Source organism: Watersipora subatra, chromosome 8 (assembly GCF_963576615.1).
Source record: "Watersipora subatra chromosome 8, tzWatSuba1.1, whole genome shotgun sequence".
In the NCBI taxonomy this organism is placed as follows: Eukaryota; Metazoa; Bryozoa; class Gymnolaemata; order Cheilostomatida; family Watersiporidae; genus Watersipora; species Watersipora subatra.
The window spans coordinates 45,686,886-45,708,981 of record NC_088715.1 but is presented as its reverse complement, the minus strand read 5'-3'; the positions used below and the strand labels follow the sequence as shown (position 1 = coordinate 45,708,981).

At 39.0% G+C, this 22,096-nt stretch overlaps 1 protein-coding gene and 14 non-coding genes across 15 annotated transcripts; all 15 read right to left on the bottom strand.

The window, feature by feature from the left end:
• Positions 1–4,496: 4,496 nt before the first annotated feature.
• On the bottom strand, positions 4,497–6,976 carry LOC137402628 (uncharacterized). Its single transcript, XM_068089133.1, has 2 exons — positions 5,386–6,976; positions 4,497–4,996 (listed from the first exon to the last, which is right to left on the bottom strand). The coding sequence occupies exons 1-2, from the start codon at positions 6,974–6,976 to the stop codon at positions 4,497–4,499; spliced, it is 2,091 nt and encodes a 696-aa protein (XP_067945234.1).
• A 2,786-nt stretch (positions 6,977–9,762) lies between these two features.
• On the bottom strand, positions 9,763–9,834 carry Trnag-ucc (transfer RNA glycine (anticodon UCC)). Its single transcript has one exon. It is a non-coding gene; the product is annotated as a tRNA-Gly (tRNA).
• Positions 9,835–11,151: 1,317 nt separating this feature from the next.
• Positions 11,152–11,223, bottom strand: Trnae-uuc (transfer RNA glutamic acid (anticodon UUC)). Its single transcript has one exon. It is a non-coding gene; the product is annotated as a tRNA-Glu (tRNA).
• A 1,141-nt stretch (positions 11,224–12,364) lies between these two features.
• Trnae-uuc (transfer RNA glutamic acid (anticodon UUC)) lies at positions 12,365–12,436 on the bottom strand. The gene has a single exon. It is a non-coding gene; the product is annotated as a tRNA-Glu (tRNA).
• A 333-nt stretch (positions 12,437–12,769) lies between these two features.
• Trnag-ucc (transfer RNA glycine (anticodon UCC)) lies at positions 12,770–12,841 on the bottom strand. The gene has a single exon. It is a non-coding gene; the product is annotated as a tRNA-Gly (tRNA).
• Positions 12,842–14,581: 1,740 nt separating this feature from the next.
• On the bottom strand, positions 14,582–14,653 carry Trnag-ccc (transfer RNA glycine (anticodon CCC)). The gene has a single exon. It is a non-coding gene; the product is annotated as a tRNA-Gly (tRNA).
• Positions 14,654–15,588: 935 nt separating this feature from the next.
• Positions 15,589–15,660, bottom strand: Trnav-cac (transfer RNA valine (anticodon CAC)). The gene has a single exon. It is a non-coding gene; the product is annotated as a tRNA-Val (tRNA).
• A 1,124-nt stretch (positions 15,661–16,784) lies between these two features.
• Trnav-cac (transfer RNA valine (anticodon CAC)) lies at positions 16,785–16,856 on the bottom strand. Its single transcript has one exon. It is a non-coding gene; the product is annotated as a tRNA-Val (tRNA).
• Positions 16,857–17,576: 720 nt separating this feature from the next.
• Trnag-ucc (transfer RNA glycine (anticodon UCC)) lies at positions 17,577–17,648 on the bottom strand. The gene has a single exon. It is a non-coding gene; the product is annotated as a tRNA-Gly (tRNA).
• Positions 17,649–17,961: 313 nt separating this feature from the next.
• Trnag-ucc (transfer RNA glycine (anticodon UCC)) lies at positions 17,962–18,033 on the bottom strand. The gene has a single exon. It is a non-coding gene; the product is annotated as a tRNA-Gly (tRNA).
• A 1,697-nt stretch (positions 18,034–19,730) lies between these two features.
• Trnag-ccc (transfer RNA glycine (anticodon CCC)) lies at positions 19,731–19,802 on the bottom strand. The gene has a single exon. It is a non-coding gene; the product is annotated as a tRNA-Gly (tRNA).
• Positions 19,803–20,134: 332 nt separating this feature from the next.
• Positions 20,135–20,206, bottom strand: Trnag-ccc (transfer RNA glycine (anticodon CCC)). Its single transcript has one exon. It is a non-coding gene; the product is annotated as a tRNA-Gly (tRNA).
• A 499-nt stretch (positions 20,207–20,705) lies between these two features.
• On the bottom strand, positions 20,706–20,777 carry Trnag-ucc (transfer RNA glycine (anticodon UCC)). Its single transcript has one exon. It is a non-coding gene; the product is annotated as a tRNA-Gly (tRNA).
• Positions 20,778–21,110: 333 nt separating this feature from the next.
• Trnag-ccc (transfer RNA glycine (anticodon CCC)) lies at positions 21,111–21,182 on the bottom strand. The gene has a single exon. It is a non-coding gene; the product is annotated as a tRNA-Gly (tRNA).
• Positions 21,183–21,700: 518 nt separating this feature from the next.
• Trnag-ucc (transfer RNA glycine (anticodon UCC)) lies at positions 21,701–21,772 on the bottom strand. The gene has a single exon. It is a non-coding gene; the product is annotated as a tRNA-Gly (tRNA).
• Between the last annotated feature and the right edge of the window lie 324 nt (positions 21,773–22,096).

Genomic DNA, 22,096 nt, shown 5'->3' with positions numbered 1-22,096 from the left:
ATATTATGAGGCTGGGATAAAAAACAAAATTGATATTCTAGAGTCAACATTATCATGAATCCCGACTGAATAATAAAAACTATAAAAATACAGCTATGATAGTTGATTATGTTTGGTCAGTATATTGTGACGTGGTGCAAAAAGTTAAACTTGGCTATTAGGAGCGATTTGTGATGTTCTAAAGTGAGTCAGAGTTGTTTGTGTAATCTTTGTATTGTTGTGTTCAGTTAACCTGCTCGAATGTGAAAAAAGTTGATGAGCAGCTTGGCATTACCAGTTTAGAACAAGAGTTTCACGGTAGCCGCTAATTTGTCTGACATTTAGGTGTATCATGCTTGTCAACTTTTTGTTAAATGTTATGGTGCACTTTATTGGTACGTGTTTATGCGGTTATGGCTATGGAAGAATGAGGCAATAAGTGTAGCGATTTGTTATTAGGACAGTTGCAAATGCAATATTTGAGCTCTCTACTAAGTAGCGTAAGATGCAAATTAAAAAATAATTTTCTATTTTGCTAGATATCATAAGAGCTCTTTAGGTTATGCCTTGGTATTGGTCGTGAAACCTGTAAAGGTAAGTATTGGGGGTCCTACCACACAAAGTTGTCATCAGAATAGTCACTTTTAAAATCACTGTCATCACTTTTAAAATCACTGTCGTCACTTTTAAAATCACTGTCGTCACTTTTAAAAGCACTCACCTTTTTCAAGTTGGTAACCAAAACAACCTCTTTCTTCACATTCGTTATTTTAATACAAATATCCATTCTGGTGGCACTGGGTTGCGTTAAAAACCTGAAACTTGCTCAGTTTGAACTTCTGCTAACCAAAAGCATGGCTCAACCAGCGACCTTCACAAACTTATTAGTAATGTTTGGGAGCGTTGCTGATTAGTCTGCGAAAAGTGACAGCCGTCTCAAGCTTTTAGGGCTACATTTATTGTACTGAAAATAGACCGAGATTGTCTTTAATAATCACTGTCAGTCACAGACTTGGAAACGGATTTGCTGTCAATGCCGTGGCATTTCATTGCTGTTTACTTTAATTATTTGGCAGTCTTTAAATGCTGGGCCAGATGCTTCAAACCAGAACCAGTGAAGTTTCAGTTGAATGCGTTGATTTATGGACAGATAATAAGTTAGTAAAGGTACGGCTACACGTAACAAATTTTTCGTTGGTTCTAACCGAAATCACGAAATGATTGAAACACACAGAGTTATTCTGCGCTGCTAGAATCGTGCTAGCGAGCACGATTCCAGTAGCTTTTGCAATTAGTATAGTCCAAGAGACGTATAATGACACACAATCAAAGTATTAGTGCAATTCAGCATAGTACACACGATGCAACTGCTTAGATTTCGTTATTGTATGTATTTATTGTTTGGACGCTATAGCTACAAATTGTTTATTTTTTATATTATATTGTCATAGAGGATCTATTCTTCAGATCTGAACCCTTGTATATAGTACATATCAATCAATTTATCTTTGTATAAGTTATCCTGCATTACTTATTTGAAGTCATTCTCTCATGTAAATTTTCTTTTAACTTTACACAAATAATCTCAAACTAAATATGAATTGTTCACTACTATCTTGCATTCAGGATACTTTTACAGTTTCCGTTTTATTGGATAATATGCCTGCAAATCGAGGCTTTTTTTATTTTGTTATCAGCAAAATAAAAGATTACTAACTAACTATATTGCCTTTTTAGCAGCAAAAGATTTGTCGTAGAAAATGTTGCCATCTTTAGCGCAATCAAGTCAGTTGCATCGTATTTACTATGGTAAATTTCCGTAATATTTTTTTGCGTTTCGCATTATGTTCTTGGACTACATAAATTTCAAAATTTGCTAGAGTCGGGCTCGCTTACCAACAATTGCGCAACTTAAACAGTTACATCGTGTGTTCTATGTTGAATTGCTTTTGTACTTTTATTGTGTGTCGCGATACATGTCTTGGACTATACTAATTGCTAAAGCTGCTAGAATCGTGCTCGCTAATAATATTTGGTAATCTGTTAAAAGCGTTTCGTCGACGAACTCGGTGGACATGCACAGCTCAAATAATTCTGTGAATTTCGACCGATTAATTATGCGTTTTTCGCGATTTCGCCCTGAACTCAGAACCAACGAAAAATTCGTTACGTGTAGCCATACCTTTAGTAATCCTACATACACAATCATCGTCACCTACATTGATAAATGGTCGTCTCGTCTGTCACTTTTTAAATATCCCTGTCGTCGGGTCGTCAGAACCGTCACAAAACATGGGAGGACCCCCAATAGTTATCAAATAAGGACGTATGCACTAATCCTTCATATATAATTCATGTGCTGCTATCAGCGCTATTTGAACGACACGGGAATTGCTATATCGATGAGCCACAAAGAAATGCAATAAAATATTTTAGGCACACGCTGAATGTATTTGTTATAAGAAGTCGTTCAGCTATTGTAAGCCTAAAGCCTAAACTGTAACACAAAAAGTTTGTAAAAGGTTTAGGTGCTGATTTTTAAGGATTTACGTACTGCATGTCCGAGTTTTATATGTATATTGTAGTTTATTTGTGTAACAAGTGATCTAAACATTACAGTAGTGAGACCCTAATTAGTAAGGATGATGAAATACCAGATTGACCAATTAGCATTAGGGGGATTAATATTTTCCCCAGACTTCACAAGCCAATGACACAGGCATGGTTATGATGAAACATCAGTAATCTAAGACCATAGAAATAAACCTTATCTCTCTGTCTATGACATCTCCTTTCCTTGCAACTAATAAACAAACTGAATCAAAAAGTATTAGTTTTTAACATAACAAAAAACGAAACGTAAGTGTACACCCTCGGTGTATTGGTTGTAAAATAGTAGTTAACCAAGATTATGAAAATTCTCATCTGTGGCCTCCCTACGTAGCATAATCGGACATCCACAATGGTTTGCGTGTAACCCTCCCCAATTTACGAATGCCAGTCACCGGATCAAGGTTAGGAGTCGGCAACCCACCACTGACCTCCATGTTCATCGACTGTCCCTAACTAACTCTGGTGTTTTCTCCTTAGGCTCACTACTGGGTGGAGCATCTACTATAGGAATGGATACACTTGGCACATGCTGGGTCAATGGAACTGATTCAAATTGTTTTACACTAGACTTTCTCATGTTTTTTCGGTTTTTACGAAATATTAAACCCTCGTTTGTTTTTACGATGTAAGATCGGTCACTACAAAGTTCCACTACCTTACCTGCTTTCCGCGGACCTTTTGCTGTCTTAAAGTGGATACTTTGCCCTGCATCTAGCATACTTTTTTCTGGGCCACTATGACTGTCGTGAAAGTATTTGGTATTTATCTGTCTCTGAGTCAGGTTCTCCCTGACTAACTCTAGGTTATACTCTTTCACCCGGTACTTCTTCTGTTATACAGGCACCTTATCCCTGAGGGTGCGACCCTGTAGCAAGATAGCTGGACTAGGCACATGTTCATTTACCGGAGTATTTCGAATTGCAGTTAACCCAGTTCGCCAGTCCTGCCTACAACGTTTCATCATTGCCTTGACCGTCCCAATGGTTCGCTCAACTTGCCCATTGGCAGAAGGATGCAATGGGGAACTAGTGGTATGCTCAATTTTACTATTTCTACAGAACTGCTGAAACTCATAGCTAACCAACAGCTGAGGACCATTGTCCGAAACTATCTTCTCTGGGGTCCCGAAATCACTGAAAACTTCACTCAGCAAATCAATCACGACACAGCTAGAAGTCCCGTTCAGCATCTCTTTAACCACTGGCCACTTTGTTAGATAATCCACTATCATAAGAAAGTTTCTTCCTTGGCAAGAAAAGAGATCTATAGCTACCATTTGATATGGATAATCTGGCACAGATACGGAGATCAAAGGCTCCCGTCTCTCATTGCTTTCCTTCTCTCGACATGACTCACAAGCTAAGCCCATCTCTTCAATCCTTCTCTTTATTCCGGGCCAGAAAACCGTTTGACACGCACGTTGCAGTGTTTTGGTCACCCCCTGGTGAGCCTGGTGCAATGCGCCTAACACTTCCACTCTCAATGCAGCAAGAATGACCAATCTGTCACCATAAAACACCACACCATCAACCAGAGATAACTTATTCCGGAAATTCCAGTATGCCATGGCCCGGCTTGCACACATCTTCCTACAGTTTGGCCAGCCATCTACTATATACCTGCTAACAACTGCCAGTTCCTCATCTTGCTCTGTAGCCTTGACATACTTTTCCATTGTTTGCTCCGATGTGATGACCAGCGAACACACATACAAAAGAGGATCCTTGCCCAGGTCTTCAAAACAATCGGACTTGGGGAGACAAGACTGAGAGAGCGTGTCTGCCAACACAAGTTCTTTACCAGGCCTGTATTGTAAATTGATCTCAATCGGATACCTCTAATCTCATCGCTGCCAACCTAAGCGTCAATTCACTGATGTCCTTACGAAATAAACCAAGAAGCGGTTATTGATCCGTCTCGACAGTTACTTTACCCCTACCCCAACAATAGTATTTGAACCTTTTACAGGCAAACATCAACGCTAGAAACTCCTTCTCAATCTGTGAGTACCGCTGCTGACACTCGGTGAGACTCTTTGCTGCAAACTCAACAGAGCGTCCGTCTTGCGTCAGAACAGCCCCGATACTGTGGGACGAACTATCAGCAGATAGCACAACAGGCCTGCTTTCCTCAAAGTATGCTAAAACTGGAGCCTGTTGGATCAACTGCTTGATTTTAGCAAACGCTTCAGCCTGGGGTTCTTCCCAGAAAAATTCCGAACCTTTCCGGCAAACTTGCCTCAGCGAATGGGTGTGCTCCGAAATCTGTGGTACAAACTTTGCGAGGTAGTTTATGAAACCAAGAAATCGTTCAACAGCCTTTTTATCTTCCGGCGTGACCATTTGTATGACAGCTTCTACCTTAGACTTGGATATGTGGAGACCCTCTGCAGACAACTCATGGCCTAAAAATGTGATATGCTGAACGCCCACAACACATTTGTCTTTGTTGAGTGTAATACCTGCCTGTGCACAACGCTCTAAAACTAACTTGAGTAAGGAGTCATGCTTCTCGAGAGTGGGTGCGGGAATGAGTACGTCATCAATATATATCTCTACACCACGATGTTACCCAGAATTTCACCCATTCGCTGGTGAAAAACTTCTGGAGCATTACATATGCCCATTGGCATTCGGAGGTATCGATACTTACCGAAAGGCGTTAGAAAACATGTCAGGCGGGACGATTCATGGTCTAAACACACCTGATGAAAACCCTAATTTGCATCTAAACTGGTAAAATACTTAGACTGTGAAACTCTGGCAATAATCTCAGTGGTAGAGTCTAACATACAATGACTCCTGACTAACTGGGTATTCGAATATTGTGGGTCGAGACAAATACGAATATCTCTGGAAGGCTTGTTAACTATCACAATGGGATTTAACCATTGGCTCGATTCCGTGTCTCTTGCTATGACCCTTTGAGTTTCTAACTTTGTCAGCTCTTTTTTGAGCTTATCTCTAACACCACGGAGAACCTTACGAGGAGCTGCTGCTCTGGCTACTGCTGAAATTTTCAGCTCTAGATTGACTTCCTGTTTGAGTTTTCCTAACCCTTGAAAGACCTTAGAAAGTTCAGCTACTACCTCTAGGCTAGACTTACTATTTGGCATCTTGACCTCACTGATTTCTGATATTAGCCCTCGCTCTCGTATAGCAGGCATTCCGATTAGGGTCACCATATCACTTTCACCATCATTTATATAAAACATGGTGGACACTTTCCTGCCATCATGGAGCACAATGGTGAGGCGTCTCCTCCCAATAACATTCATCCGATGACCCACAAACCCAGACAGTGAAGCCTGTGATTTCCTAACCTTATCGAAACCTAGTGACAAGAACACCCTCTTTGTCATCACGCTAACTTCCGCCCCCGTATCTACTTTTGCTTGCAGGGAATGACCACAGATACTAATGTCAATAATCCACTTATTCAAATTAGACACTTTACTATGCCCTATACTATCTACATTGTTCTCTATATTGGCTACTGAGAAAATTTGATCATCTTCCTCATATTCCTGCGCAACCTGTGAAACAGCATGTATGATTGAAGGACATTTTCTTGCAAAATGCCCGACCCATTGGCATTTTCTACATGATTTGCCATATGCCCAACAACGGCCCTTTGCGTGAGAACCACCACAAAACTTACACTCCCTAATAAAGTTATTACTAGGGTTTGACTTAGCTGCGAAATTTGAGGATGTAACAGAACTTTGATTTCCAGCACTGTATCTCGGTCTCCGACCATCTTTGTTTATAGCGGCAACAGCTACGTGGTTGCTGCTGCTAGCTACCGCACCATCTATCTCAGCTTTCTGATTGTTCATGATAATTTCCTTGGCTCGAATTTTTTGTTTGATAGTATCCAAGGTTACATCAGGGTCCAGTTGTAATTCTCTTGACAAAGATTTGTCTTGCATGCTGACGAGTAACCTCATTTTGAGCATCTCGCTTCTGTGACGGTCTTCCCATTCACACTTGCTAGCCATATCATGTAAAGTACAAATAAACAGTTCGCTAGTTTCTCCTGATTGTTGTACCTGAGATCCGAATAGAACGGCATGATGCAGATGGTTGCTTCTGGGGTTGAAATAATTTCTAAAACACTCTACTGTTCTATCATATCTAGTGGCAGCCTCATCTTCTTCTGCTATATCTCCAGCAGCTGCCCTAGGTGGTCTAACTGTTATCTGAGTTTCTATTTTCTCAGCTTCCTCACCCATTATATAAATGAGCGTATTAATCTGTCTCTCTGGTGGTTGCATATCCAGTCCAGACGCACTTCTATATCTATTAAATCTTCTCAGCCATTCAGGCCATGCAGTAAAGCTATTCACAAAGTCTAAATTATCTGGAGGTTTCAGAGAATTCATTTTTCAAATTAACCGGGTACACTCTTTACTTATTACTCAATACCCTACTTGCAGCGCCATGTCCGAGTTTTATATGTATCTTGTAGTTTATTTGAGTAACAAGTGATCTAAACATTAAAGCAGTGAGACACTAATTAGTAAGGATGATGAAATACCAGATTGACCAATTAGCATTAGGGGGATTAATATTTTCCCCAGACTAGACAAGCCAATGACACAGGCATGGTTATGATGAAACATCAGTAATCTAAAACCATAGAAATAAACCTTATCTCTCTGTCTATGACACTGCATACTGATACTTTCGCAATCCACTGATGCACTTGTAAGAAAGAAAAATGTACACTTATTGACTCAGAATTAAGAAGAGTACGGCTGTGTAGGCTGTTTGTGTTTCAGCCAAAACGTTTGAGATAAAAAGATGGCACAACAAAATCTGTGAGTTTGATGAAAAGAACCACAACAAGTATTGGGGACTGGCTATGGTGGTCATACAAAAATGTGCATCAGCCGGAATCAAACCCAGATCCACTGATTGGAAGGCAAAAATGCTAACCTTTACATCACTGATGCAATTATAACACTTATATTAGGTTTCAGCAAAAATGTTTGAGGTAAAATGATGGCACAACAAGGATATCAACTAAAAGTTTAACTTTCAAATTATTGCAAGTCGGCGTAAATGATGTAACCAAGCTTCTTAAAAAGATTAATCCAGCCAAAGCAACATGGTTTGACAACATTCCATCAAAATTAGTTAACGATGCGGCCAAAGCTATTGCTACTGTAATAACTGACATTTTAAATTCAAGCTTAACAACTTCTCAAGTACCAAGTAAAATGAAAATAGCTAAAGAAAAACCCTTGTTTAAAAAAGGCTCAAATAAAATTAGCTTCAATTACAACCCATTATTTTGCTACCAGTGCTAAGTAAGATAATTAAAAAAGCTGTAAACAAACAAATGGAATACCTTGATAGTAATATACTGCTTAACGATGGTCAATATGGTTTTGGGAGAATGCACAACGCCAAGGACGCACTAATGAAGTGACTAATGATGTTTTAAAATCCTTAAACGATAGTAAGTTTGTTCTTATAATCTTTCTAGATTTTAGTAAAGCCTTTGACACCATAGATTATAACATGTTGTACTCAAAACTCCACAAACTTAATTTTGACATCGCCACAATTAACTAGATCAAAAGCTATCTAACCGAGCGTAAACAACACACTATTATTGGTTACACTTTATCTTCCATACTAGATTTAACATGTAGTGTACCTCCAGGTTCCCTCCTTGGTCCAACCCCTTTTTTAATATACATAAATGATTTAATACATGTCACCAACCTTTTCACACCTCTGCTCTATGCAGATGAAACTAATCTCTTTTTTGAATCCTTTAACATTAACGAGCATACAGATCGTTTAAATAACAAACTTCTAGCTATTCAAAACTGGTACACTTCTAACAAACTCACTTTAAATGTTGATAAGACTAATTTCATGTTACTAAAAACCCCCAAAATACATTTCAACTAGCTAACACTCACCCCTTTTTTATTTTCATCAAACCAATTTGTCAGACAAATCACACTAAATTCCTAGGCATTTTCATTGATTCTAATCTCACTTAGAAAAAACACATCGAAAATTTACTAAAAAATCCGAGAGCCTTTTCAGGCTTACTCTACCGAGCATCTAAATGTTGACCCCGCAAACCTCTGCTTTTATTATACGACTCCATGGTTAATTCTAAACTTTCATTTTGCATTGAGGCATGGGGCAATGCACCTCCGACCCATCTTGCAAATATAATAACACTTCAAAAATGCATGATAAGGACCATTCGCAAAAAACCTCGCCTCACCCACACCGAACCTCTTTTCAAATCATCATTCATACTACCTATCCGTTCCGTATATATACATACTGCATTGTACTTTTAGCCCACCAATAAATTTATTGTATTTACATCCCTCGCAAAATATATCAAACCAGATTCTCAAATTCCTGTCTAAATCTCCCACAATGTTCTTTCCGTGCAGGCCATTGCAAGGTGGACTTCCAACAGCCCAATTTTTAGAACCAACCACTCAAGTCTATGAAGGCTAGAGAAAGTGGTCAATTTAAAAGAGAACTTGGGTTGAAATTTTTAACAGGCAAATTAAACCGATGACGACAAGCCCATCGCTCCAACTAGCTAAGCTAAGCTATTGTGTATCATGGGCATCATCACTCTTCCAGTTTTTTTATTTTGCTCAAATAATTTTATTGATGAAAATAAATCACAAATGAAAATCACAAAACAAAACCCGTGAGTTTGATAAAACAAACCACAGAAGGATTAAAGACTGGTGGAGGCGGTCATACAAAGATGTGCATCAGGCGGGAATCGAACCCGGATCTATTGCGTGGGAGGCAACAATGCTAACCTTTACACCGCTGATGCAATTGAAACAGTTATTTCGTTTTTCGGAAAAAACGTTAGAGTTAAAAAGATGGCGCAACGAGACCTGTGAGATTGATGAAAACAACCACAACAATTATTAAGGACGGGCTATGGAGGTCATACAAAAAATGTGCATCAGCCGGGAATCGAATCCGGATATAATTCTGGGAAGGCAACAATGCTAACCTTTACACCACTGATCATATTGTAACACTTATACCGTGTTTCAGGAAGGACATTTGAGGTAAAACGATGGCGTAACATGACCTGTTAGTTTGATAAAAAGAACCACAACAAATATTGGCGACTGGCTATAGTGGTCATACAAAAATGTGCATCAGCTGGGAATCGAACCCGGATCTATTGCTTGGAAAGCAACAATGCTAACCTTTACACCACTGATGCAATTGAAACAGTTATTTCGTGAACAGATGGGGCAACAAATCCTGTGAATTTGATGAATAGAACCAAAACAAGTATTGAAGACTGGCCATGGTGGTCATAAAAAAATGTGCATCAAGCATGAAACAAACCTGGATCTATTGGTTGGCAAGCAACAATGCTAAACTTTACACAAAAGATCCACTTATAAAACTTATATTAAGTTTCAGCGAAAATGTCTGAGGTAGCATGATGCCTCAACGAAACCTGTGAGTTTGATAAAACAAACCTAAAGAACAATTGAAGGCTTGCAAAAGCGGTCATACAAAGATGTGCATCAGCCGGGAATGGAACGTGGATCTATTGCTTGGAAAGAAACCATGGAAACTTTTACATCACTGATGCAATAGAAACAGGTATTTCGTTTTGCAGAAAAAAATGTGAGAGTTATAAAAGATGGCGTAACGAGACCCGTGAGTTTGATGAAAAGAACCACAACAATTTTTGAAGACTGGCTTTGGATGTCATACAAAAATGTGCATCAGCCGGGAATCGAATCCGGATATAATTCTAGGAACGTAACAATGCTAACTTTTACACCACTGATGCAATTGTAACAGTTATTTCGTTTTTCAGAAAAAACATTTGAGTCAAAAATATGGCGTAACGAGACCTGTGAGTTTGATGAAAAGAACCACAAAAATTTTTGAGGACTGGCTTTGGATGTCATACAAAAATGTGCATCAGCCGGGAGTCAAATCCGGATATAATTTTGGTAACAATGCTAAACTTTACACCACTGATCATATTGTAACACCTAAACCGAGTTTCAGGAAAAATGTTTGAGGTAATACGATGGCGTAACATGACCTGTTAGTTTGATAAAAAAAAACACAAAAAATATTGGGGACTGGCATGGTGGTCATACAAAAAATGTGCATCAGCCAAGAATCGAGCCCGGATGTATTGCTAGGAAGGCAACAATGCTAACCTTTACACCACTGATGCAATTGAAACAGTTAGTTCGTTTTTCAAAAAAAACGTTAGAGTTAAAAAGATGGCGTAACGAGACCTGTGAGCTTGATGAAAAGAACCACACAAATTTTTGAGGACTGGCTTTAGAGGTCATACAAAAATGTGCGTCAGCCGGGAATCGAGTCCGGATATAATTCTAGGAACGTAACAATGCTAACCTTTACACCACTGATCATATTGTAACACTTATACCGTGTTTCAGGAAAGATGTTTGAGATAAAACGATGGCGTAACATGACCTGTTAGTTTGTTAAAAAGAACCACAAAAAGTATTGGGGAGTGGCTATGGTGGTCATACAAAAATTGTGCATCAGCCGGGAATCGAACCCGGATCTATTGCTTGAAAGGCAACAATGCTAACCTTTACACCAATGATGCAATTGAAACAGTTATTTCGTTTTTCAGAAAAAACGTTAGAGTTAAAAAGATGGCGTAACGAGACCTGTGAGTTTGATAAAAAGAACCACCATAATTATTGAGGACTGGCTAGGGCGGTCAGAAAAAAGCATGCATCAGCCAGGAAACGAACTTGGATCTATTGTTTGGAAAGCAACAATGCAAAAAATTACACCACTGATGTCTTTAAAACACTTATATTATGTTTCAACGAATACGTGCGAGGCAGCATGATGCCTCAACCAAACTTGTTAGTTTGATAAAACGAACCTATATAACAATTGAAGGCTGGCAGAAGCGGTCATATAAAGATGTGCATCAGCCAGGAATTGAACATGGATTCATTGTTTGGAAAGCAACAATGCAAACAATTACACCACTGATGTCTTTAAAACACTTATATTATGTTTCAATGAATACGTGCGAGGCAGCATGATGCCTCAACCAAACTTGTTAGTTTGATAAAACGAACCTATATAACAATTGAAGGCTGGCAGAAGCGGTCATATAAAGATGTGCATCAGCCGGGAATTGAACATGGATCCATTGTTTAGAAAGCAACCATGCAAACTGTCACACCACTGATGCAATTACAACACTTTTATTATGTTTCAGAAAAATGTTTGAGGTAAATTGATGGCGCAATAAATCCTGTGAATTTGATGGAAGGAACCAAAACAAGTCTCGTTGACTGACCATGGTGGTCATACAAAGATGTGCATCAGTTGGCAATCGAACCCAGATCTATTGCTTGGGAAGCAACAATGCTAACCTTTACACCACTGATGCAATTGAAACAGTTATTTCGTTTTTCAAAAAAAAACGTTAGAGTTAAAAAGATGGCGTAACGAGACCTGTGAGCTTGATGAAAAGAACCACACGAATTTTTGAGGACTGGCTTTAGAGGTCATACAAAAATGTGCGTCAGCCGGGAATCGAGTCCGGATATAATTCTAGGAACGTAACAATGCTAACCTTTACACCACTGATCATATTGTAACACTTTTACCGTGTTTCAGGAAAGTTGTTTGAGATGAAACGATGGCGTAACATGACCTGTTAGTTTGTTAAAAAGAACCACATAAAGTATTGGGGAGTGGCTATGGTGGTCATACAAAAATTGTGCATCAGCCGGGAATCGAACCCGGATCTATTGCTTGAAAGGCAACAATGCTAACCTTTACACCAATGATGCAATTGAAACAGTTATTTCGTTTTTCAGAAAAAACGTTAGAGTTAAAAAGATGGCGTAACGAGACCCGTGAGTTTGATGAAAAGAACCACAAAAATTTGTGGGAACGGGATTTGGAGGTCATACAAAAATGTGCATTAGCCGGGAATCGAATCCGGATATAATTCTAGGAACGTAACAATGCTAACCTTTACACCACTGATCATATTGTAACACTTATACCGTGTTTAAGGAAAAGTGTTTGAGATAAAACGATGGCGTAACATGACCTGTTAGTTTGTTAAAAAGAACCCCAAAAGTATTTGGGAGTGGCTATGGTGGTCATAGAAAAAAATGTGCATCAGCCGGGAATCGAACCCGGATCTATTGCTTGGAAGGCAACAATGCTAACCTTTACACCACTGATGCAATTGTAACAGTTATTTCGTTTTTCAGAAAAAGCATTTGAGTTAAAAATATGGCGTAACGAGACCTGTGAGTTTGATAAAAAGAACCACCATAATTATTGAGGACTGGCTAGGGCGGTCAGAAAAAAGCATGCATCAGCCAGGAAACGAACTTGGATCTATTGTTTGGAAAGCAACAATGCAAACAATTACTCCACTGATGTCTTTAAAACACTTATATTATGTTTCAACGAATACGTGCGAGGCAGCATGATGCCTCAACCAAACTTGTTAGTTTGATAAAACGAACCTATATAACAATTGAAGGCTGACAGAAGCGGTCATATAAATATGTGCATCTGCCGGGAATTGAACATGGATCCATTGTTTAGAAGGCAACCATGCAAACTGTTACACCACTGATGCAATTACAACACTTTTATTATGTTCCAGAAAACATGTTTGAGGTAAATTGATGGCGCGACAAATCCTTTGATTTTGATGAAAAGAAACAAAACAAGTATCGTTGACTGACCAAGGTGGTCATTCAAATATGTGCATCAGTTGAAAATCGAACCCAGATCTATTGCTTGGGAAGCCACAATGCTAACCGTTACACCACTGATGCAATTGTAACACATAAAGTATTTCAACAAAAACCTTTGAGGTGAAATGATGGCGTGACAAACCCTGTGAGGTTGATTAAAAGAGCCACTACAAATATTGAGGTCTGGCGGTTGAGGTCATACAAAGATGTGCAACGGCCTGGAATCGAACCCGGATCTATTGCTTGGAAGGCAACAATGCTAACCTTTACACAACTGATGCAATTGTAACAGTTATTTCGTTTTTCAGAAAAAACATTTGAGTTAAAAAGATGGCGTAACGAGACCTGTGAGTTTGATAAAATGAACCACCATAATTATTGAGGACTGGCTAGGGCGGTCAGAGAAAAGCATGCATCAGCCAGGAAACGAACTTGGATCCATTGTTTGGAAAGCAACAATACTAACATTTACACCACTAATGCTTTTAAAACACTTATATTATGTTTCAACGAAAACGTGTGAGGTAGCGTGATGCCTCGACAAAACTTGTTAGTTTGATAAAACAGACTTCAATAATATTTGAAGGCTGGCAGAAGTGGTCATATAACGATGTGCATCAGCCGGGAATTGAACAAGGATCCATTGTTTAGAAGGCAACCATGCAAACTGTTACACCCCTGATGCAATTACAACAATTTTATTATGTTTCAGGTAACGCGTATGAGGTAAATAGATGGCGCAATAAATCCTGTGAATTTGATGAAAAGAAACAAAACAAGCATTGATGACTGGCCATGGTGGTCATACAAAGATGTGCATTAGCCAGGAATCGAACGCGGATCTATTGCTTGGGAGGAACCAAAGTTAACCTTTACACCTCTAATGCAATTGTAACACATACCGCATTTCAACAAAAACTTTTGAGGTGAAAAGATGGCGTAACGAAACCCGTGAGTTTGATGAAAAGAACCACAACAATTTTGGAGGACTGGCTATGGAGGTCATATAAAAATGTGCATCAGCCGGGAGTCGAATCTGGATATAGTTCTGGGAAGGTAACAATGCTAACCTTTACACCACCAATGCAATTGTAACACATACCGTATTTCAACAAAAACTTTTGAGGTGAAAAGATGGCGTTACAAAACCTGTGAGTTCGATTAAAAGAAACACACCAAACATTGAGAACTGACCATGGTGGTCATACAGAGATGTGCATCAGCCGGGAATCGAACCCGGGTCTATTGCTTGGGATGCAACAATGCTAACCTTTACACCACTGATGCAATTGAAACAGTTATTTCGTTTTTCAGAAAAAACGTTAGAGTTAAAAAGATGGCGTAATGAGACCCGTGAGTTTGATGAAAAGAACCACAACAATTTTGGAGGACTGGCTATGGAGGTCATATAAAATGTGCATCAGCCGGGAGTCGAATCCGGATATAATTCTGGGAAGGTAACAATGCTAACCTTTACACCACCAATGCAATTGTAACACATACTGTACTTCAACAAAAACTTTGGAGGTGAAAAGGTGGCGATACAAAACCTGTGAGTTCGATTAAAAGAAACACAACAAACATTGAGAACTGGCCATGGTGGTCATACAAAAATGTGCATCAGCCGGGAATTGAACCCGGATCTATTGCTTGGAAGGCAAAAATGCCAACCTTGACACCACTGATGCAATTGTAATAGTTATTTCGTTTTTCAGAAAAGACCTTTGAGTTAAAAAGATGGCGTAACGAGACCTGTGAGTTTGATAAAAAAAACCACCACAATTATTGAGGACTGGCTAGGGCGGTCAGAAAAAAGTATGCATTAGCTAGGAAACGAACTTGGATCTATTGTTTGGAAAGCTACAATACAAACAATTACACCACTGATGTCTTTAAAACACCTATCTTATGTTTCAACGAATACGTGCGAGGCAGCATGATGCCTCAACAAAACTTGTTAGTTTGATAAAACAAACCTATATAACAATTGAAGGCTGGCAGAAGAGGTCATATAAAGATGTGCATCAGCCGGGAATTGAACACGGATCCATTGTTTAGAAAGCAACCGTGTAAACTGTCACACAACTGGTTCAATTACAACACTTTTATTATGTTTCAGAAAACGCGTTTGAGGTAATTTGATGGCGCAATAAATCCTGTGAATTTGATGAAAAGAACCACAACAAATATTGAGAACTGGCTATGGAGGTCATACAAATATGTGCATCAGTTGGGAATCGAACCCATATCTATTGCTTGTGAAGCAACAATGCTAACCTTTACACCACTGATGCAATTGTAACAGTTATTTCGTTTTTCAGAAAAAACCTTTGAGTTAAAAAGATGGCGTAACGAGACCAGTGAGTTTGATAAAAAGAACCACCATAATTATTGAGGACTTGCTATGGCGGTCAGAAAAAAGCATGCATCAGCCGGGAAACAAACTTGGGTCTATTGTTTGGAAAGCAACAATGCTAACATTTACACCACTGATGCCCTTAAAACACTTATATCATGTTTCAGCGAAAACGTGTGAGGTAGCATGATGCCTCAACAAAACCTGTGAGTTTGATAAAACAAACCTCAAGAACGATTGAAGTCTGGCAGAAGCAGTCATAAAAAGATCTGCATCCGCGGGGAATTGAAGACGGATCCATTGTTTAGAAGTCAACCATGCAAACTGTTACACCACTGATGCAGTTACAACATTTTTATTATGTTTCAGAAAACGCGCTTGAGGTAATTTAATGGCGCAACAAATCCTGTGAATTTGATGAAAAGAACCACAACAAATATTGAGGACTGGCTATGGAGGTCATACAAAAATGTGCATCAGCCTGGTATCGAACCCGGATCTATTGCTTGTGAAGCAACAATGCTAACTTTCACACCACCGATGCAATTGTAACACATACCGTATTTCATCAAAATCCTTTAAGGTGGAAAGATGGCGCAACAAAACCTGTGAGTTTGATAAAAAGAACCACAACAAACATTGAGGTCATACAAAGATGTGCATTAGCCGGGAAACGAACTTGGATCTATTGTTTGGAAAGCAACAATACTAAGATTTACCCCACTGATGCCCTTAAAACACTTACCTTTTGTTTTACCAAAATTGTGTGAGGTAGCATGATGCCTCGACAAAACCTGGTAATTTGATAAAACAAACCTCAATAACAATTGAAGGCTTGCAGAAGTGGTCATATAAAGATGCGCATCAGCCGGGAATTGAACACGGATCCATTGTTTAGAAGTCAACCATGCAAACTGTTACACCACTGATGCAATTACAACATTTTTATTATGTTTCAGAAAACGCGCTTGAGGTAATTTGATGGCGCAATAAATCCTGTGAATTTGATGAAAAGAACCACAACAAATATTGAGAACTGGCTATGGAGGTCATACAAATATGTGCATCAGTTGGGAATCGAACCCATATCTATTGCTTGTGAAGCAACAATGCTAACCTTTACACCACTGATGCAATTGTAACAGTTATTTCGTTTTTCAGAAAAAACATTTGAGTTAAAAAGATGGCGTAACGAGACCTGTGAGTTTGATAAAAAGAACCACCATAATTATTGAGGACTGGCTAGGGCGGTCAGAAAAAAGCATGCATCAGCCAGGAAACGAACTTGGATCCATTGTTTGGAAAGCAACAATACTAACATTTACACCACTAATGCCCTTAAAACACTTATATTATGGTTCAACAAAAACGTGTGAGGTAGCGTTATGCCTCAACAAAACTTGTTAGTTTGATAAAACAGACTTCAATAACATTCGAAGACTGTCAGATGCAGTCATACAAAAATGTGCATCAGCCGGGAGTCGGATCTGGATATAATTCTGGGAAGGTAACAATGCGAACCTTTACACCACTAATCATATTGTAACACCTATACCGTGTTTTAGGAGAGACGTTTGAGGTGAAAAGATGGCGTAAAATGACCTGTTAGTTTGATAAAAAAAACCACAAAAAATATTGGGGACTGGCCATGGTGGTCATAAAAAGATGTGCATCAGCCAGGAATCGAACCCGGATCTATTGCTTGTCAAGCAACAATGCTAACTTTTACACCACCAATGCAATTGTAACACATACCGTATTTCAGCAAAATCCTTTGAGGTGAAAAGATGACGCAACAAAACTTGTGAGTTTGATAAAAAAAACCACCACAATTATTGAGGTCATACAAAGATGTGCATCAGCCGGGAATCGAACCCAGATCTATTGCTTGGAAGGCAACAATGCTAACCTTTACACCACTGATGCAGTTGTAACTCCTACCGTATTTCGATTAGAACCTTTGAGGTGAAAAGATGGTGTTACAAAGCCTGTGTGTTTGATTAAAAGAACCACAACAAATATTGAGGACTGGCCATGGTGTCACATAAAGATGTGCATCAGCTGCGAATCGAACCCGGATCTATTGCTTGTGAAGCAACAATGCTAACTTTTACACTACCGATGCAATTGTAATATATACCATAATTCAGCAAAATCTTTTGAGGTGATAAGATGACGCAACAAAACCTGTGAGTTTGGTAAAAAGAACCACCACAAAAATTGAGGTCATACAAAGATGTGCATCAGCCGGGAATCGAACCCAGATCTATTGCTTGGAAGGCAACAATGCTAACCTGTACACCACTGATGCAATTGAAACAGGTATTTCGTTTTTCAGAAAAAACGTTAGAGTTAAAAAGATGGCGTAACGAGACCTGTGAGTTTGATGAAAAGAACCACAACAATTTTTGAGGAATGGCTTTGGAGGTCATACAAAAATGTGCATCAGCCGGGAATTGAGTTCGGATATAATTCTAGGACTGTAACAATGCTAACCTTTACGCAACTGACCATATTGTAACACTTATACCGTGTTTCAGGAGAGACGTTTGAGGTAAAACGATGGCGTAAAATGACTTGTTAGTTTGATAAAAAAAACCACAAAAAATATTGGGGACTGGCCATGGTGGTCATAAAAAGATGTGCATCAGCCAGGAATCGAACCCGGATCAATTGCTTGGGAAGCAACAATGCTAACTTTTACACCACCAATGCAATTGTAACACATACCGTATTTCAGCAAAATCCTTTGAGGTGGAAAGATGGCGCAACAAAACCTGTGAGTTTGATAAAAAGAACCACAACAAAAATTGAGGTCATACAAAGATGTGCATGAGCTGGGAAACGAACTTGGATCTATTGTTTGGAAAGCAACAATACTAACATTTACCCCACTGATGCCCTTAAAACACTTACATTATGTTTTACCGAAAACGTGTGAGGTAGCATGATGCCTCAACAAAACTTGTTAATTTGATAAAACAAACCTCAATAACAATTGAAGGCTTGCAGAAGCGGTCATATAAAGATGCGCATCAGCCGGCAATTGAACACGGATCTATTGTTTAGACGTCAGCCATGCAAACTGTTACACCACTGATGCAAGCACAACATTTGTATTATATTTCAGAAAACGTGCTTGAGGTAATTTGATGGCGCAATAAATCCTGTGAAATTGATGAAAAGAACCACAACAAATATTGAGGACTGGCTATGGAGGTCATACAAAGATGTGCATCAGCCTGGTATCGAACCCGGATCTATTGCGCTAAACTTTACACCACTGATGCAGTTGTAACACATACTGTATTTCGACTAGAACCTTTGAGGTGAAAAGATAGCGTTACAAAGCCTGTGAGTTTGATTAAAAGAACCACAACAAATATTGAGGACTGACCATGGTGTCATATAAAGATGTGCATCAGCTGCGAATCGAACCCGGATCTATTGCTTGTCAAGCAACAATGCTAACTTTTACACTACCGATGCAATTGTAACATATACCATAACTCAGCAAAATCCTTTGAGGTGAAAAGATGACGCAACAAAACCTGTGAGTTTGGTAAAAAAAACCACCACAAAAATTGAGGTCATACAAAGATGTGCATCAGCTGGGAATCAAACCCGGATCTATTGCTTGGAAGGCAACAATGCTAACCTTTACACCACTGATGCAATTGAAACAGGTATTTCGTTTTTCAGAAAAAACATTATAGTTAAAAAGATGGCGTAACGAGACCTGTGAGTTTGATGAAAAGAACCACAAAAATTTTTGAGGAATGGCTTTGGAGGTCATACAAAAATGTGCATCAGCCGGGAATTGAGTCCCGATATAATTCTAGGACTGTAACAGTGCTAACCTTTACACAACTGACCATATTGTAATACTTATACCGTGTTTAAGGAAAGATGTTTGAGATAAAACGATGGCGTAACATAAACTGTTAGTTTGTTAAAAAGAACCACAAAAAGTAATGGGGACTGGCTATGATGGTCATACAAAAAGTGTGCATCAGCCGGGAATCGAACCCGGATCTATTGCTTGGGAAGCAACAATGCTAACTTTTACACCACTGATGCAATTGAAACAGTTATTTCGTTTTTCAGAAAAAACGTTAGAGGTACAAAGAATGCATAATGAGACCCGTGAGTTTGATGAAAAGAACCACAACAATTTTGGAGGACTGGCTATGGAGGTCATACACAAATGTGCATCAGCCGGGAGTCGAATCTGGATATAATTCTGGGAAGGTAACAATGCTAACCTTTACACCACTAATCATATTGTAACACCTATACCGTGTTTCAGGAGAGACGTTTGAGGTAAAACGATGGCGTAAAATGACCTGTTAGTTTGATGAAAAAAAACCACAAAAAAATTGGGGACTGGCCATGGTGGTCATAAAAAGATGTGCATCAGCCGGGAATCGAACCCGGATCAATTGCTTGGGAAGCAACAATGCTAACTTTTACACCACCAATGCAATTGTAACACATACCGTATTTCAGCAAAATCCTTTGAGGTAGAAAGATGGCGCAACAAAACCTGTGAGTTTGATAAAAAGAACCACAACAAAAATTGAGGTCATACAAAGATGTGCATGAGCCGGGAATCGAACCCGGATCTTTTGCTTGGAAGGCAACAATGCTAACCTTTACACCACTGATGCAGTTGTAACACCTACCGTATTTCGATTAGAACCTTTGAGGTGAAAAGATGGCGTTACAAAGCCTGTGAGTTTGATTAAAAGAACCACAACAAATATTGAGGACTGGCCATGGTGTCATATAAAGATGTGCATCAGCTGCGAATCGAACCCGGATCTATTGCTTATCAAACAACAATGCTAACTTTTACACTACCGATGCAATTGTAACATATACCATAATTCAGCAAAATCCTTTGAGGTGAAAAGATGACGCAACAAAACCTGTGAGTTTGGTAAAAAGAACCACCACAAAAATTGAGGTCATACAAAGATGTGCATCAGCCGGGAATCGAACCCAGATCTATTGCTTGGAAGGCAACAATGCTAACCTTTACACCACTGATGCAATTGAAACAGGTATTTCGTTTTTCAGAAAAAACGTTAGAGTTAAAAAGATGGCGTAACGAGACCTGTGAGTTTGATGAAAAGAACCACAAAAATTTTTGAGGAATGGCTTTGGAGGTCATACAAAAATGTGCATCAGCCGCGAATTGAGTTCGGATATAATTCTAGGACTGTAACAATGCTAACCTTTACACAACTGACCATATTGTAACACTTATACCGTGTTTAAGGAAAGATGTTTGAGATAAAACGATGGCGTAACATGACCTGTTAGTTTGTTAAAAAGAACCACAAAAAGTAATGGGGACTGGCTATGATGGTCATACAAAAAATGTGCATCAGCCGGGAATCGAACCCGGATCTATTGCTTGGGAAGCAACAATGCTAACCTTTACACCACTGATGCAATTGAAACAGTTATTTCGTTTTTCAGAAAAAACGTTAGAGGTACAAAGAATGCATAATGAGACCCGTGAGTTTGACGAAAAGAACCACAACAATTTTGGAGGACTGGTTATGGAGGTCATACACAAATGGGCATCAGCCGGGAGTCGAATCTGGATATAATTCTGGGAAGGTAACAATGCGAACCTTTACACCACTAATCATATTGTAACACCTATACCGTGTTTCAGGAGAGACGTTTGAGGTAAAACGATGGCGTAAAATGACCTGTTAGTTTGATAAAAAAAACCACAAAAAATATTGGGGACTGGACATGGTGGTCATAAAAAGATGTGCATCAGCTGGGAATCGAACCCGGATCAATTGCTTGGGAAGCAACAATGCTAACTTTTACACTACCGATGCAATTGTAACATATACCATAGTTCAGCAAAATCCTTTGAGGTGAAAAGATGACGCAACAAAACCTGTGAGTTTGGTAAAAAGAACCACCACAAAAATTGAGGTCATACAAAGATGTGCATCAGCCGGGAATCGAACCCAGATCTATTGCTTGGAAGGCAACAATGCTAACCTTTACACCACTGATGCAATTGAAACAGGTATTTCGTTTTTCAGAAAAAACGTTAGAGTTAAAAAGATGGCGTAACGAGACCTGTGAGTTTGATAAAAAAAACCACCACAATTATTGAGGACTGGCTAGGGCGGTCAGAAAAAAGTATGCATCAGCTAGGAAACGAACTTGGATCTATTGTTTGGAAAGCTACAATACAAACAATTACACCACTGATGTCTTTAAAACACCTATCTTATGTTTCAACGAATACGTGCGAGGCAGCATGATGCCTCAACAAAACTTGTTAGTTTGATAAAACAAACCTATATAACAATTGAAGGCTGGCAGAAGAGGTCATA

Excerpts from the sequence above, each read along its gene's own strand:
- LOC137402628 (XM_068089133.1), bottom strand. The coding sequence starts at position 6,976 with ATGAATTCTCTGAAACCTCCAGATAATTTAGACTTTGTGAATAGCTTT. Across the intron at positions 4,997-5,385 it reads CCAGTTAGTCAGGAGTCATT|GCCATGAGTTGTCTGCAGAG; the intron begins GTATGTTAGACT and ends TCACATTTTTAG.